Consider the following 16,880-nt stretch of genomic DNA (forward strand, 5'->3'; position numbering starts at 1 on the left):
TTATGTACTCATAATGTATGTGCTTTACTTAATGTTGAAAAAAAAAATCAAACACAAATAGCCACCCCTCCAATGCTTTAAATTGCCTGTTCATTGATAATAAAAATGAGAGGTCAGGACAGTATGGTATTCAGAATCGTTAATTTATTAATTCAAAGTTCACCAGTTTTAACTTTGAATTTTGTAGAAATTAGGTTTTATAAAATTAAAAGTAGATAAAGGGGTGTTGGGTTTTGGATATAATTCACTTCTAAGCCTGCTTAAATCTAAAATTTCTGTGATTATTAATAAGCTATGTCTTATTAAAATGAAAGTATTGTATGGAATATTAGTTATAGCTTATTTTGTTTAGACAACTAGTCAAATGGCAAACTTCTGAAAAACACGTATTAAAGGTAGCAGTTATGCAATGATGTTTTTAGTTACTTTATTTTAGAAAAACAAAGGTTTCCAATTGATGCCATAAGGCAGAGTATCACAATTCGACAAGTTAACAGTAATACACTTTCAAAAACCTTTATAGCTTAGTCCAAACTAGAAAATTTATTATTTCTACAATTAATTATTGTTTTTTCTCATTCTTGGGGCTCAGGCACATTCAGAAAAAATATATATTTATAAAAATAAAATGGCAAATTCAGTCCTGCCACTTAAGTCTTAACAGTCCACACTTAACAATTTCTGTGTAAGAATAGGTGAGTGGTTTCTCCCCTTCCCCCGTTCATCTCATCATGAAACACTGATGAAAATATTATTACTTTTCTTTTCTCCCTCAAAATAGGGTTTCTCTGTGTAGCCTCACTCCGAAGATCAGGCTGACCTTGAATTTACATGTATTGGCCTGACTCTGCCTCCGAGTGCTGGAAAATATTATTTTCTTAAAATAAAGAGCTACCAAGTCAAAATATTAGAAACATCATGAGCAATAAAACTGGGTAAAAACAAACAACACACACAATTGCTTCAGCTCTTCAAGAGACTTTTCCATTACTTTTACTCATTTGGCATCTTTTACATGAGTTCTAAACCAGGTTCCAAAAGTCCTCTGAGTAAGGAAGAAATCAAAACCTCTAGACCTAGTAAATCTCAAACAAATTTCAAACAATTGAAACTACAAAATATTGGTAAACACAACAAAGAGGAATTTCAGGGCAGAGGTGCTGGGGTTGCTGGGCTAAACATGCACATTCTCTGAAATACTCTTAAATGTTGTTGAGCACCAATGAGCTATGATTTTGAATTTCAGAAATCAGATCTTTACACATGAAAAAAAAAAAAGGCAGAATCCCACTTTCCTGAAAGGATTCTGTTGTTGGTTTTTAGCCATGGGAATTAGAGTATCAATCATTTACTAGATTATGAAGAGGGGTGCCTTGATTCTAAAGTATGTTCTGATAAGCAAACAGTATTCAGAATGATAACACACTCAAGAGAAAAGCACATGAATGAACAAATTTTAGTTTTGTTTTGTTTTTATGTGAGCAACCTGACAATGCAAATAAAAATGTCCTTAAGAATAAACAAGTAAAAAAAAGTTTAATACAAAAAATTTTACTTACAATCCACATACATATTTTGTTTTATCCGATGCACATTTTAAAAGTATAAATAGACTATGAGGATCAGTATAAAGTTGTTTTGCAGCAGAGAACCAAAGGACTCATTCGTAAAGAAAAATATTGCCGAAAACAAAGAATTATCTTTGCACTTCTGTTCTTTGATGCAAAGCTGTGCTTTAGTTACTCTTTTTTTCTTACTAAGAACTTATTTACAAGGGATGATTGACAAGACAAAATACATACATAGTTGACAGTGATGAACAATACTAAAATATACTGGTGGGACTTCCCTTGTCTCTCTCCTTACCATACAGGATCATAAATGAGGAATCTCTATGCACTTCAGGTCTTTTCTCCTATAAAAAGGCTTGACCATTGGGCCCACTACCATGAACCTTCCTAAAGAATCATCTTTATTCTTTGGAGGAGCTTACTTTTCACAGTAACTTTTTTTTGAGCCAGGGTTTCTCTGTGTAGCCTTGGCTGTGCTGGACTCCTTTGTAGACCAGGCTGGCTCCGAACTCAGCGATCCTCCTCCCTCTGCCGCCCAAGTGCTGGGATTAAGGGCGTGCGCCACCATGCACAGCTCACAGTAACTTTTAACAGTGCGTATCTCCAGTTTCCATTAGAGAATATTCTCTTATTTCCTAAAAATTCCCTGTGACTACATATTTATAACATTATCAATAAAGTTAATGATGATTAAATGTTAAAAATGGATGCTTTTGACTATGAAAAGGAACACTTGGACACAGACTATGATTAGCAATTCCCTAGCTCCAGACACACGTGTTTAAGTTCAGTGCTGATTAGTATTGCATCTGAGATCAGAAGCTCCCCTGGCAACCAAAGCAGAAGCCCCAAGAAATGTCACTGTTGGAACTACACACGATGTCTGTAAATGCACAGCGGATCCTTTTAACAAACCCTAAAGTAGTCAAAGAACAGAATCTAAACATTACCTAATAAAAAATCAGAAATTAGCTAAAACGAAGGCCTCAAAATTAACAAACTGATCTGTAGTAAACATATTATCACAAAATACCTACTGTTAGGCATGACTGCATTCTGATAAAACATGAGAGGTCGTGACTGTCATGGAGGCAAAGGTGAGGGGCTAGAGAAGAGAACTCTCTCTATCCATGATATCTGAGTTTAACATGTTGATTGTATCACTGATATATTATAGTCTCCCACAATAGAAGTGTGGCAGTAAATTTTAAATTATTAGTTTACATATCATAAAATGTAATTTGTATTTCTTATGAAAACATTCTTAATTAATAGAAATATTGTAAGTAATATCAAGCTATAAAATAAAAATGAAACAAAACAAAATACCAGGCTGCTTTGGCTAAAAGTGAGATGGCCTCTCTTTCCTGAAGTAGTGGACAGTGTGCTCTGCTAAACAGCACAGCTTCAGCCCCCACTCCACACATATCTTGGTCATTTTGTAAAGGTCAATTACAAGATCCTTCTCCTACTTCATGGTACCATATGCCCGTATCGTAATAATGCAATGGAGTTTAAGTAAAAAAGTAACATTTCTCCTTTAAAAACAACTAGTAAAATAAAATCATTATGCTATATATAAAATCACTACTTTTAAACTTAGAACTTTAAATTTGATAGATGGAAAAATTACCAGTTTCTCTTAAAATGTCTAAATTTTAAAGATTTCATCTGTTTATATAAACTTTATCCAAAATATAGGAGAATTGGTATAGTAGGTGAAAGTATTATTTCTCTTTGCAAAACACACATCTTCCACCTTAATGGTCAAGTTAAAATTCTGCCCAAGTTTCTTAACTTTGCCATAGAACACACACATAGACAGGTGTACAGACACTGGGCATCTGAACAATAGTTGACAGAACGATTTGACTTTGTTCTGGAAAACTCTTCATCTCTTTGCTCCAAACAGCTTCCATTTATGGAAGGATTACTTTAATTCATGCAGTTGTTAGCAAAATACAAAGAACATGTTCTCTTCTGTAAATAGATCATGATTAAATATCTAAATTCAATAAATACTCTTTAATAATTTGAAATCTTATCAAATATTTTCTTTCTGTGAAGTCTCAATCTTTCTTCTTTTCTAATACATCCTTGGGCTCTTGCACCGCAGGCACTAGAGACCCTCCACTGCTGGACTCCTGCTCTTTGTTCTCTTCTATCTGTTCTTGGTTTTCCATTTCGCTTTTGGACACTTCATATCGCTCTTCTATATAGCCTCCATCTGTGTCAGCTGTATAGATTCCATAGCACATGATACTGATGACACCCAGCGGCAGGCCAAAGAGAAAGCAGCCCATAAGTGGAGAGCTCTTGAATATAGACTGTGGGGAGAGAATTCAGTTGCACTTCAATGGAATTCTGACATAAAAAACATGATGTAAATTTAAAGCCACACAACTTTTCTCTCACTGTTACTGAACTCAGTTGCAATGAATAACTGTCAATACCTGAGCAGTATCTACCATGTTAAAGGCTCAATAAATAAAGCCCGATGTGGTGGTTCACATCTTTAATCCCAACACTCAGGAGGCAGAGGCAGGTGGATCTCTGTGAGTTTGAGGCCAGCCAGGTCTACAAAGAGGAGTCCAGGACAGCGAGGACTACAAGTGAAATCTTGACTCGAAAAACAAAAACAAACAAAAAGACTCCATAAACAAAAATTCTATGCTCATATATGCACATGTAAGTGTGCATGTGTGCAGAAATGGCCACAGGCAACAGGATAAGCAATCAAATAGTCTGATTATCAAGACCCTTCTTTTTCTCTTATCGCCTATAAATATCTCTTAGATGATTATTATCTATGTGTTAAACTCTAGGAAGTTGCTTGTGGGTTCTTTCTGGTAAAGAGTTAATATTCATGCTCATACACACACACACATACTTAAAGATTTATGTGTGTGTGTCTGTGTGTATAGGTGCCTGGAGGCCAGAGGTATCAGATCTCCTGTAGCTGGAGTCATGGGAGGTTATGAGCTGGGAACTGAACTTAGGTCCTTTGTAAAAAGTACCAGCTCTTAACTACAGAGCCATCTATTTACAGCCCTATACATACTCTCTTCGCATGACATTCTAATATCTGAGTCATCTGGTTGTTAGTAAAGCTTTATTAATTTACTACTTCCTCTTATGTTATGTGCTATTTCCTCAGTTAGTGAATTGGTTTTACCACTAAGATTTATTTCATGGGTTGGGTCTGTTACTCTAAAAGAATACAGAGAACAAAAGGTAATTTTGGTTGATTCACAGAATAAGAGGTGGAAATTTGAGGATGAGTGAGAAAGAAGCAGAACACGACAATGTATGACTACTGACTCTAGCCCTAGAAAGCCTCAGCAATATTTAAAAGCCAGTAAGGAAAGTACTTCAGATGGGTGAGGTCTTCTGGTGAGTATCACTGGAAAAGGGAAAGGAAGTGCTCAGAACTGATGGCTGTTGTGACACTGTGTAGTGGACTGAAGACTGTTGAGAGGATGTGTGGTCCTGAGTGAAAGTGAGGGCAGCTGTCAGACAAAATACAAAGAGGACAAACCATTTAGGTGGAAACAGGATAGTGATAAACAGAAGGATGTTATGTATGGATAATTCAGATTACCCAAATTTATTCCTTACCAATAAGGCCACATTTTCATGGTTGCCTTTGCCTCAACAAATGAAAAGTGGCATGGAGCAAGACAGTTGGGATGAACAAATGAACTGTTAGAGAATTAATTCACATTTTAATTCTACAATTTAAGCCTGCCATATAAAGAAATAAAGTATTAAAGAAAGAAGGCAAGTTGAAAGAAACAGAGAGCAGACTGACAACGCCAAAATTTTCAGTTATTGAAGACACTAAATTAACTGCCAGAACTTACCACAATTGTAGATTTGGCATCAAATACTATTCTTTTCAATCTCTGCAAAATGCTATCACCTCCTTGGGCCTTTAATTTAATAAGAATAAGACAAGTTATACACATATTAGTAGTTCGTTATGTTACGTACATAAAAATATAGCTAGAAGTAAAAATATTGATTCAAAAAATATTATACCCTAGTCCCCAAAAATCATGTTAAATATTTATACCACTTATATATTCATGTTAAATATATATATTCCTACTTATCATGTTAACGTACTCTAAACAATTCATTCTTCCTTTACTTATAATCCTTGTGGCTTGCTGGAAGGTGGCCCACCCTCCCTAGGCTTGCACAAGCTCTGAGTTTCTCTGGCTGCTTAGCTACAGTGTGGCCAAAGACTTTCTTACTAAGTAGGAACATCCTCATGCAGATGGAGCTCAACAGATAGTGCTGAGATGAGTGCAGAGAAAAGTTCCTGGGGATATCAAACCTTGGCATCTAGCTACCCCAGAAGTCTGGACCATTCTTTGAATTGCTAAGCTATAGGACCAATGACATATCTGTTACAAGAGTCTGGTCAGGTTTCACTAACTCACAAACAAAAGGGCTCTCACTACTATAACTCAGTTTCTTTCAATCAAAACAACACTTCAACACAGTAACATATTGCTACTATGTGACTCAGGGAGCTTCCCAAAGTCTGTGTAAAACTGAAAAAAACATGTAAAAAACAAAACAATAATTAAATTATCACTGAAGCAACAAAGACTCATTCTGACTTTTTTTTAAATTACTGAATTAAGATATGTTTTCATGACTGTTCAATGAGTTGCAGCCTAGTTTGAGAAATACTACAATAAGAATTACAGTAACAAAAAGAATAGAAAAAGGAAAAAATAAGATCACATAGTCTTTATGACAATTCTTTCACATGATTATTTTTAGAACTCTTTGCTGGAGCTCTGGTTCTCAATACATTTCTTTTTTTTCTTTCTTTTCTTTTTTTTTTAAGATTTATTTATTTATTATGTATACAGTGTTCTGTCTGCATGTACACCTTCAGACCAGAAGAGGGCATCACATCACACTACATTATGGATGGTTGTGAGCCACCATGTGATTGCTGGGAATTGAACTCAGGACCTTTGGAAGAGCAGGTGGTGCTCTTACCCACTGAGCCATCTCTCCAGCCCCTCAATACATTTCTTGATGGTTTAAAAAACTGGTTTTCATAGTCTGGCTAACTTAATTCAGTTGTCCTTAATTCAACTGACTCCAAAGGGTCATGCCAGGAAAATTCTCTAAAAAAGCATTATTCCGGGTCACAAACCTCCTAATATCTCTACCAGCTCTAGAGGCCAAGAATACTTTCCCCATCACTGTGATAGGCAACAGTGTCCCAAATAACTCTTTGAGGGACATTTGCCCCTGTGAGGCTCTAATAGGCTGACTGAATGAGGCAGGAGAAAGCAGTGGGTGGAAGCTGATTCCCTCTTCCCTCCAAGCAATGAATAGCTATTCTTTTCAGGATCTAAGGTAAAGAACTGCTAGTTTCTCTTGTGCCTCTTTCCCTTCATCCCTCTGAAATGGATCTGAAACACTTACTGGTACTGTACCATCCAAAATGCTGTTAATGAACTGGACCATGTCACTGGCATCCTTAATATGTCGATCTAGCAAAAAGTACTGTTGGTTAGAAGTATTCAGTACAACTATGGTTGGGACTGTCAACTCACTAGAAAAAAAAATAAAAATTTATATTAAGCACAGCAATAATAAATACTCTAGCGCTCAATTACATCTAAGTAGCTATAGTTAGAGAAGAAAAGAGATTTTTAATATCTTTACCTCTGTGGTTTACAGGAAGCTTTCAAAGTTTGTATAAACTTTACCATTAATCAAGATTGCATGAAAATATTCTAAAAACCAACACCTAAGTGATTAAAAGTGCTGTGCAAAGTATACATTTCTGCACAGTACTATACAGAATACTAATAACATTTAACTCTACCTCAGATGGTACTCAGAAACCCCAACAGGCAAGAGGGTGGTCTCTGGAACCACACTGTTTGAATCTGGAGCTTTCTCTTAACACTGCAGCATGTTAGTCAAGAACTTTAGCTTCTTACATGTAAAGCTTTTTTCTTATAAAATATGGAAACCAATAGTACCTAACTTGCTACACAATTACATGAGAAAATTCAAGCTAACCCTTCAGAATGGTTCCTTGTATACACTGAGTAAACATACATGTTAAATAAACACTATTGTGAATTCTCTGTAGTCTCCTGTCACTCTACCCAACAAGAGGACACATGTATTTTCCAATGTACTTAAACATTCACCAGGCAGGTCACACCTTGGCACTTAAGCCCTGCTGTCATGGCTTGAATATGAAATGGCCTGGAAAGGCTCATGTGTGAAGGCCCCCAGCTGGTGACATCATCTTTGTAGGCAGAGGAGTCTTCTACAGTTAAGCTGGCTAGATCTATCAAGTCACTGGTAACATGACACTGAAGGTTTCTCCTGCTTCCTTTTCTCTTCCTCTACTTTTACTTCTTAGTCACCTAAGGTGAGGAGTATCAGCCATACAATTCCTGCTGCCACGATGATCTGCCTCATTCAGACTGAAAGCAGTAGAACCCACCAACACTGACTGAGACTTATATACCAAAATAAATTTTACCTCCTTTAAAACGTTTCCCTCAGGTATTTGTCAAAGACAAAAAAACTAAAACACACCCTTCAAACCTAACAACTTAAGCTGACTATGATGTGACTGTAATTTGAGCTAAGATCTTACAACTGACTAAACTACGAATTAAATGCTTACCTACTGCTAGATACTATCATCGTGGATTATGATGTTAGTTATTGGAGCAAAAGTGCTGCGGAATGCTGCAAACATTTAAAAAATGAATCTATCAACTTAAATGGTCTTATCAAAGTCCCTATCATATACTGAAAAAAAAATGAATTTCCATTATAGGGTTATACAGAATATCTTTCCTCTTAGGTTTATACAAGATCAACTTTACAACTTCTATACACAATAATTGTTCTATGAGCAATAGGAAATTTATAAACAATTGTTTTCCTTTCTTTTCTTTTTCTTTTTTTTTTTTTTAACATTATTAAAACTTTAGTGCCATTTGGGAAACAATGTGGAAGAGGGATGGAAGTGAAAATGAGAAAAAAACATAAACTCTAAAGAATGGGGAGTTGTGCTGCAAAGATGAGTGCTGTACATAACACAGCTGCTGCAACTATGAACTCACTGAACATGTGGTTCTCTGTGTAAGCCCTGCATGAGACTGGGTCTGTCAGCATTTCATCATGCACAAGGAAGGGGCCTACAAGGTCCTGTCTCTTCCTGTGTGATTACTGGTAGTTAGTAGCTTTTGGGTCAGGAGGTTATAATTTTCTTCAGTGAAGTTACCAATAACCTATCACACACTTATGCAAACAACTCAGACTTATTGGGCAGAAGTGTTTCAGAGAAAGATGTGGGGGAGAAAGGGAGGGAAAGATGGTTAAAAGTATCTAAAATTTATTCTACACTTGCATGAATCTGTCAGTGAAATTCTATTTATTTATTTATTTATTTATTTATTTATTTTCTCAAGATGGTTTCTCTATGTAGCTTGGACTTACTTTGTAGACCAGGCGGGCTTTGAACTCACAGCGATCCACCTGCCTCTGCCTCCGACTACCACACCTGGCATGAAATTTTAAAATTTAAAGAATACCCTCTAACTAGATAGGACTCATAGTGGAGGGATGGGAACACCAGCCTACCCATAAAAACTTCGACCCCAAATTTACCCTGCCTACAAGATGTGCAGGGATAAAGACAGAGCAGACACTGAAGGAAAGTCCAACTACAGCCTCGTACCACCTCATGGGAGAGAGCCAACCCCTGACACTATTAACAATATTCTGCTATGTTTGCAGACAGAAGCCTAGCATAGCTGTCCTCTGAGAGGCTCCACTGAGCAGTGGATTGAAATGGGATGTAAAGAAAATTAAGAAGAAAAAAAAAAAAGAACAAAGAAAAAATACTGTCAATTACTTCAAGCATCTTCGATTATTGCATGTGGAAGTCAGACAACTCTCAGGACTGGGCCTCTTCTGACACCTTGTGGCATATGGGGATCAAACTCAAGTTGTCAGGCCTATGAGGAAGTGGCTCTACTCAGTGAACAACCTTACCAGCCCACAATAACTTATTAAAATATGTATTATAAAAACTATAAATTTACCTATTATAGAATGATTTGAAAATGTTATTATGTTGAAGTGGGAGACAATCTTTATAGTAAAGAATAAAATTAAATCTTAATAAATTCAAAATACAGGATTTATAAAATAAAATCAGACATTTATTGGGGGGATGTCAGCATCAGAAAATGACAGAAAGTGCTTTTTGGTATGTTTTTTCCAGCTAATTAAGTCGCTCTCCATCTCTCAAAATTAGTAATATCAAAGTAGAAAAACCATCAATACTTTACTTACTCCATCAGCAAGGTGTTTATATAGTCATTTCCATCCATATGGCCAAACTGAAAATCTCTGTAAGACACAAGCAACAACAAAGAGAAAGAAGAGAAAGAGCACAATATTGGATTAAGAGAAAAAAGGTACACACTACAAACTAGAACTTGTAAGCACATAAACTTCCAACACTGAACATGGAACCCCTGACATTTACACCAGAGTGTTTTCTACTCAGTTTTGATAAGCAAATACACAACCAACAAACTGGACATTTCACCTCACTATACATGTTTAAAAGACAGGGAAAGAAATGTGCTGCAAGTAGAATACATTTAAAGAAAGTGAGCCAGGTGTGGTGACACACGCCTTTAATCCTAGCACTCAGGGAGGCAGAGGCAGGTGGATCTCTGTGAGTTCAAGGCAAGCCTGGTCTACAAGGAGAGTTGCACACAGTGAGGACCATTACACAGAGAAACCTTGTCTCAAAAAACCAAAAAAGAAAATAAAAAGAAAGTGGATTTACTGTGAAATAGGATCACTCAGAAGAGGTCAGCTACCATGTACCATGAGAATTGCACAATGAACTTTTAGTAGATTTTATACAAAGAAAATAATGAATCCTCGAGGTTTCTCTTGCTGTTTTGGTAGCAGCAACAAACATAAAAAAATGAAATACAGCAAAAATTCTTATTCCTAAGTAACTTTTTACATTTCATTAGTATTTTGAGATTTTTTTTTACAATCACTTTCCTGGTATGTGAGTGTTCATTTAAATTGTTTCAAATTTGCAAATTTATGTGAATATTTTTCTACCATAAAACATGTGTCAAACACTCTCAGGAAGTAGGAATGGGATGAATTATAAATGACTGGGTGCAGCAGCTTCTCCAACTTTTAAGATGTGGCATAGATATGTCCTCATGCTGACTGGAAGCTCCAGGTCAATTAATTCTTGATTTACCTTTCAAAGTATGAGATATGATCTCTCTTATCTGAAATGCTGGGGCCCAGAAGTGTTTGACATTTCTGAGTTTTCATGGTTTGGATTTGCGTACAATGAGCTCCCTAGGGCAGGGACCCAAATGTTCAGTACAGAACTCATGCAGAGTCTTTGGTTGGTGCTTCAGTCTCCAGGCTGGCGTTGTCAGTTGGCTCTGTTGGTCTTCTTGGGGTGCTCCTGTCACCTCCAGGTCCTTTTCCCCTTCCCCCTTTTCCACAAGAATTCCTGTACATTGCCTTGTGTTTGGCTGCGACTGTTTCTAACTGCTACTGGGTGGAGCCTCTCAGAAGACAACTATGCTAGGCTCCTGCCTGCAAGCAAATCTTTAGATAAGAATATCTTTAATAGTGTCAGGGCTGGCTCTCTCCCATGGGTGGGTCTTAGGTTGAGCCAAGCACTGGTTGGACATTCCTTCAATCTCTGCTCTAACTTTATCCCTGCACATCTCTCCCTACACAGACGTAGCTGATGGGCAGCTCAGGCTTTCTGTGGGTCCACTAGTAAGAGGAGTGGGGGCTCTCTCTGACATGGACTCTGTTGGCTGTTGTTTGATCATTTCCCCCTGGTGGGACAACCTTAGCAGGCCACAGGGGAAGAAGACACACTTAGTCCTGATGTGATTTGATGAGCTGGGATAGAAGGGAAGGAGGTTCCCCTTTTTTGAGGAAGAGGGGATGGGGGAGGGAGGAGGGGGAGGGAGCGTGGGCCTGTGAGGAGAGGAGGGATGGGGCTATGACAGGATATAAAGTGAATTAAAGAAAATACAGAACTCATTTTTCCCTCCTCATATATACCTTATACACATACCATGAAGGAAGTATCACAATTCTTTAACATGACTTTGTGTTCTGACCACTATCATGGGAAGGCAGGTGTGGAATTTTCCACTTAGTGCTGTGTCAGAGCCCATGCATTTAGACCTTAGAGCATCTAAGATGCCAGCCTTAAATTTTTGAGATTAGGGATCTTAACTACTTTTAATTTACTTCACTGATAAACCGAATTAAACAGTGACAAACTTTCAAACAAAGTCAACTTTTCAGAAAACATGCACATACCTATGGAAGTGGTCTCTGAAATCTCTAGCAACTTCTTGAACAATTGACTTTAATCTGTAGAAGAATAAATACATAAATATGTCACCTCTTCAATTAAAAGGTTTAACTATCCCATTACAACATCTGTTGCAAGACACTCTATGTAGACTACACAAAGCTGGCATGGCATTTGAAGCTTAAATCTGTTTCAAAGCAACTATACCTGGTATGCTCAAGTGATGTGTTTTTCTCATCAATGACTGCAATAGCCACAAGCTTTCCTGAAATTAAGAATAGTATCTTTCATTTCCTTGAATTGAGAAAGACATAACTCACATAACCCATACTTGTCAAATATTACTTCTGATACCAGACTATGTTTCTAGATTCCAATCATCATTTACGCATTGGTGGTTCAGTGGTAGAATTCTCACTTGCCAATCATTATTTACACATTACATAAAATTAAGCCAACATATTTGCAGCTCAGACCAGTAAATTAGTCAACTTCAAATGATACATTTCTTCTACCTCTAGGAGGTAAATATTAATAATTTTATTTTAATTTCTCTAAAATTATTTTATGCAAACCAACAACGTAATGAAATATTTTGTCAAAAGCTACACCATAAAGAAGACATTGCCAGATGTGGTGGTACATGCCTTTATCCCAGCACTCAGGAAGGCAGAGGCAAATGGATCAATGTTAGAGGCCAGCCTGGTGTACAATGTGAATCCAGGATAGCTAAAGCTACACAGGGAAACACTGTTTTGAAAAAGTAGCAGCAGCAGCAGCAGCAACAACAACAACAACAACAACAAAAAAGACATTGATTTAAAAACATTTACTAAAAATTGCTAATAAGCCCTAGTAGTTTATAACACTAAGGAAATTATTTTTGCATAGCCATTTCCTCTGTTACAATTTCACCAGTGATGGCATATAGAATCAAATTGAGTGACACTACTTTTGAAGTATAAGTAAAACAGTAAGTTATATGCCTACTGACAATGTTCAGGAGGGTAGAACAATGTAATAACAGTAGTGTTCGGGGTGCTGACGTGGGTTATGTTCTCAACACTGTACCAAGCAGGGAGAATAAAAGTGAGATACCACTCTCTAATACTTATGTAACTGAACATAAGCAAACTCCCATTTATTTTAGGAAAGCAAGTTTTTCTGACTTATGAGGAAAAATTAAATGAATTTATATACATAAACATACTTGAGTATAGTTTCACTCGAGGTAGAAACACAAATGTAGGAATAAGTTAAAAACCAAACCAAACCAAACTAACCAAACCAAAATTCCCCCCCCCCAAAAATCCCAAAACCAAAAAATTAGCATCATTTACATTATTTTCATGCTTTTCCTAATCTCACCCTGCATAATACATCTCTAATACATCTACATAATCTTGATTCACTGTTAGCTTTTTGTTGAAAACATCATCTATAAGAATTATTTCATTTCTTGAAATATTTCATGTACTATTCAGTGCCTAATTTTTCATTTTGTTTTTTTTCTTATTCTTCTTTCCCCCCAAGACAGGGTTTCCCTGTGAAATAGAGTCCTGGCTGTCCTGGACTCTCTCTGTAGATCAGGCTGGCTCGAACTCACAAATATCCATCTACCTCTCTGCCTTCTGAATGCTGGCATTACAGACGTGTGCTACAGCACCTGGCTTCAGTGCTTAATTTGAATTGTGTCTAATTTTCAAATGTTTCTTCCCTATTGCTGTATTTCCATTTCATGATCATGAAACTGAGAGGGAACACATGTGGTAACAACATATAGATGTCCCACCTTTAGTGGGGTCTAAGCCTATACAATACTCTCCTAATAAAGTAAGCTTCTTATAATTTTTAAACTTTCTATGTGTGGCTAACTCTTATATTTCTATTTATTTTTCTTTCTTTGTCATTTTCTATCATATGACCTTAAGAAATGAACAGTATGACTGATTCCCACTCACAAGTAACAGCAGACCTTAGGAGACAGTGAGAAGGCTTCACTTTAACTTGTAGCTTCATGGTTTTTGTTTGTTTGTTTTTGGTTTTGGTTTTTTATTCTCTTATTCTTGAATCATTCAGGCTCCTTGTCTTCCTCATCACCATCAAGTGTTAGTAAACCTCTTTGGCTACACTGATCCTCACATGAAAGTATATATCCGTGGTACTCTAAGTCTCAACTCTTAGAAAGCAGAACTAGCAAACATAAGTGTACTTTAATTAGGAAATGCAGCTTTAAAAGAACCAGTAAATAAGCACTCAAAGAAAAATTCTGTAATGAAGCGGAATGGCCATATGCTTGTTACCTGTGTCACCAAGTTCATACAAAAGGAAGCCATCCATAGTAAGGTAGTTCTGAAATCTCTCCCTGCTGATCCATGTGGACAGATCGCCATCTTCATACTCTTGAAACAAAGCAAAGGAAATACATCAGAGTACAAGGCAGCTGTAATGTCTCAATTCAGCAAAGTGATAACGTATCTAAAACAGTATTATAATTATAAAACCTTAAGCTGGTTCTTAGGTAGTTTATAGTTGCCTGAATTAAGGGCCTCTTAGCAGGTTTAGAATAAGAGATTTGAAGGCTGAGTCTAGATACTGCTAGACATTTTAACTTGGGAGAAAAAAGAAAACACTCTTCTTTAAAAATACATAAAATAGTAACAATGGTCAAGTATACATTGAACACTTCTAGTAGCATTTTCTTAACCAAAAAGAAGGTAGGTACAGACAAATATATGGGTTCTTTCCTTTCTCCTCTTTTCATGTATGCAAGTTCTTCTCAAGTTCATTTGACTGGTGATGACTATAAACATTCAAAAACTATCTCCTGAATGAATGCACTTTGATGTTTCACTGTATAGATCACCTTATCTAATGATGTAGGACAGTCATGTATCTGCCATACTATCCACTGTATAAATTAAAGGACAGAAATAACTATGCAACATTAGGTGGGTAACGCAGGACATCTAATGTATAGCACTAGTGATAATTATGTATCAAGTTAGTTCAATTGAACACAATGACAAAAATTAGAGATGTGTAGTTTTCTCTGCAGTTATCAAGATATAAAATATAAGAAAATATCAAAACATGTTCCTTTACTAAAGCAAGGAAAATAATTTTTTCTTCAGTGGTCCAACAATCAAGTGGTTACCTAAAAAAATATAACCCCCATTTTTAAAAAGAAGGATAGTGAAACACAGTGAAAAAATTTCATTAGGATTTGCTTTGAATTACTTCAAAAGAAAAACAATAAAACTGAAACAACTACAGTAAGGTCCTGTTAACCATTTATGAGTATGAGGGTTTTATTATATCTTTCTTTTTATGATGTATGGATGATATAAAAATAAAATTTAAATAAAGTATTTTCTGACAGAGGGGGAGAAATACCTAAAGAAGGTAAAGAGTTTCATTCTGCTGAGGATATTTTATTTTATCGGTGTGTGATGAAAGCTAACTATCCTCCTAAAATTAAGTCTGAACATTTTAATGTATAGAAATTGAATACAGATTATTTCTTAAAGTGGCAAATAATTACACACACACACACACACACACACACACACACACACACACACACATCAATGGAAGCAACTAAGAATGAAGTACATTGTTGGAAATCTACTGAAGGATTAAAAGATGATTCTATCAAATGTGATACTTTGTAAGTGGCAGCACTTACACAATATTTTATAAATGCCTGCTTATAACAATGTTTTAATTATGAAAGGCCTTATGTGAGTTAAAGCTTTGGAACTTACCATCATAAACAAAGTAAGTGTTGTCCTTGAAAACAAGCACAGCAGGAATCTCTTTCAGTGTCACATACTGCAGAAAAACATCAGAAGTTTGAAATTTTAACGCCAATAATTCAATTAGTACCTGTAATAGCATGATCTGGTGCTTTGTATTTGATTGCGAATTATTTTGTTCCAGAGATCTGCTTGCTTTCTCTTACAAGCACATTCTCCGGTACATCTTCCCTTACTGTGTAAATCTTGCTCTACCTAATTTAAAGGGGATTGGTTAAAAAAAAAAAACCGCTGAAGCCAGGTGTGGTGGCACACACATTTAATCCCAGCACTTGGGAGGCAGAGGCAGGCAGATCGGATCACTGTGAGTTCAAGGCCAGCCTAGTCTACAAAGTAAGTCCAGGACAGCTAAGACTACACAGAGAAATCTTGTCTTGAAAAACCAAACCAACCAACCAAACAAACAAAAACCAAACCAAACCAAAAAACCAAAAAACCAAAACCAAACAAACAAAGCAAACAAACCAAAAATAAAAAAACAAAACAAAATGCTGAAGCCTGGGCAGGGCAGAAGTGAGAGGTGGAGCTAAGGTTCATGGGGAGGAGATAGGAAAAGAAGCAAATGGCTTGGAGGAGCAGCTCTAATGATGGAGCAAAGCAGCCCAGGTGAGAAACACGTGCAAGTATGTATGATTTATGGATGGGAAGTAGCCCAGATAGGAATTATTAGAGCAATTGGCATAGGATATGGGACTGGGAGATGAAGGGTAGTTGAGAGGGGAAATATTTGCTCAGCCCCAGGTAAAATAAGGCTTATCTAAAATCTATCAGGTGTCTGTGTACTTATTGATTTGGTAGCAGGTTAGAGAATAATACCACCATAACAATTACAGGCTTTTAATAATAAACATTATTAACCATTTTTATTTTCTACATTAAGTACCTACAATTAATTTCAAAAGCATTGAAAAAAACTAGGAAATAACCCCTCACCCACACTACTGAAGACTAGAAAGAGTACAATCTTAAATTCAGCTAAATTTTATGTTTTCAGATACCTCCCTGGAAGCATGCTGCCTGACATAAGAAAAGACAAGGACCACTCTTAAGAGTTTCTATAAGACCATGGATAATATTTTGAGTAGGAAA

At 36.4% G+C, this 16,880-nt stretch overlaps 1 protein-coding gene across 4 annotated transcripts in view; it reads right to left on the bottom strand.

The window, feature by feature from the left end:
• Positions 1-402: 402 nt before the first annotated feature.
• TMX3 (thioredoxin related transmembrane protein 3) overlaps positions 403-16,880 on the bottom strand; it is a 34,418-nt gene continuing 17,940 nt past the window's right edge. For 2 of the 4 annotated variants that reach the window (XM_084779362.1, XM_084779364.1), the window contains 8 exons: positions 15,741-15,807; positions 14,277-14,375; positions 12,181-12,238; positions 11,979-12,032; positions 9,939-9,995; positions 7,029-7,158; positions 5,435-5,503; positions 403-3,898 (listed from right to left, as the gene is read on the bottom strand). In XM_084779362.1, coding sequence (XP_084635488.1) covers positions 3,641-3,898; positions 5,435-5,503; positions 7,029-7,158; positions 9,939-9,995; positions 11,979-12,032; positions 12,181-12,238; positions 14,277-14,375; positions 15,741-15,807 — 792 coding nt within the window. In that variant the 3' untranslated portion in view covers positions 403-3,640. Of the gene's footprint in view, positions 3,899-5,434; positions 5,504-7,028; positions 7,159-9,077; positions 9,142-9,938; positions 9,996-11,978; positions 12,033-12,180; positions 12,239-14,276; positions 14,376-15,740; positions 15,808-16,880 lie in introns of all 4 variants that reach the window. The other 2 variants (XM_084779363.1, XM_084779365.1) reach the window with 2 other exon arrangements.

Source organism: Acomys minous, assembly GCF_964271855.1.
Source record: "Acomys minous genome assembly, chromosome: 4".
Lineage (NCBI taxonomy): Eukaryota > Metazoa > Chordata > Mammalia > Rodentia > Muridae > Acomys > Acomys minous.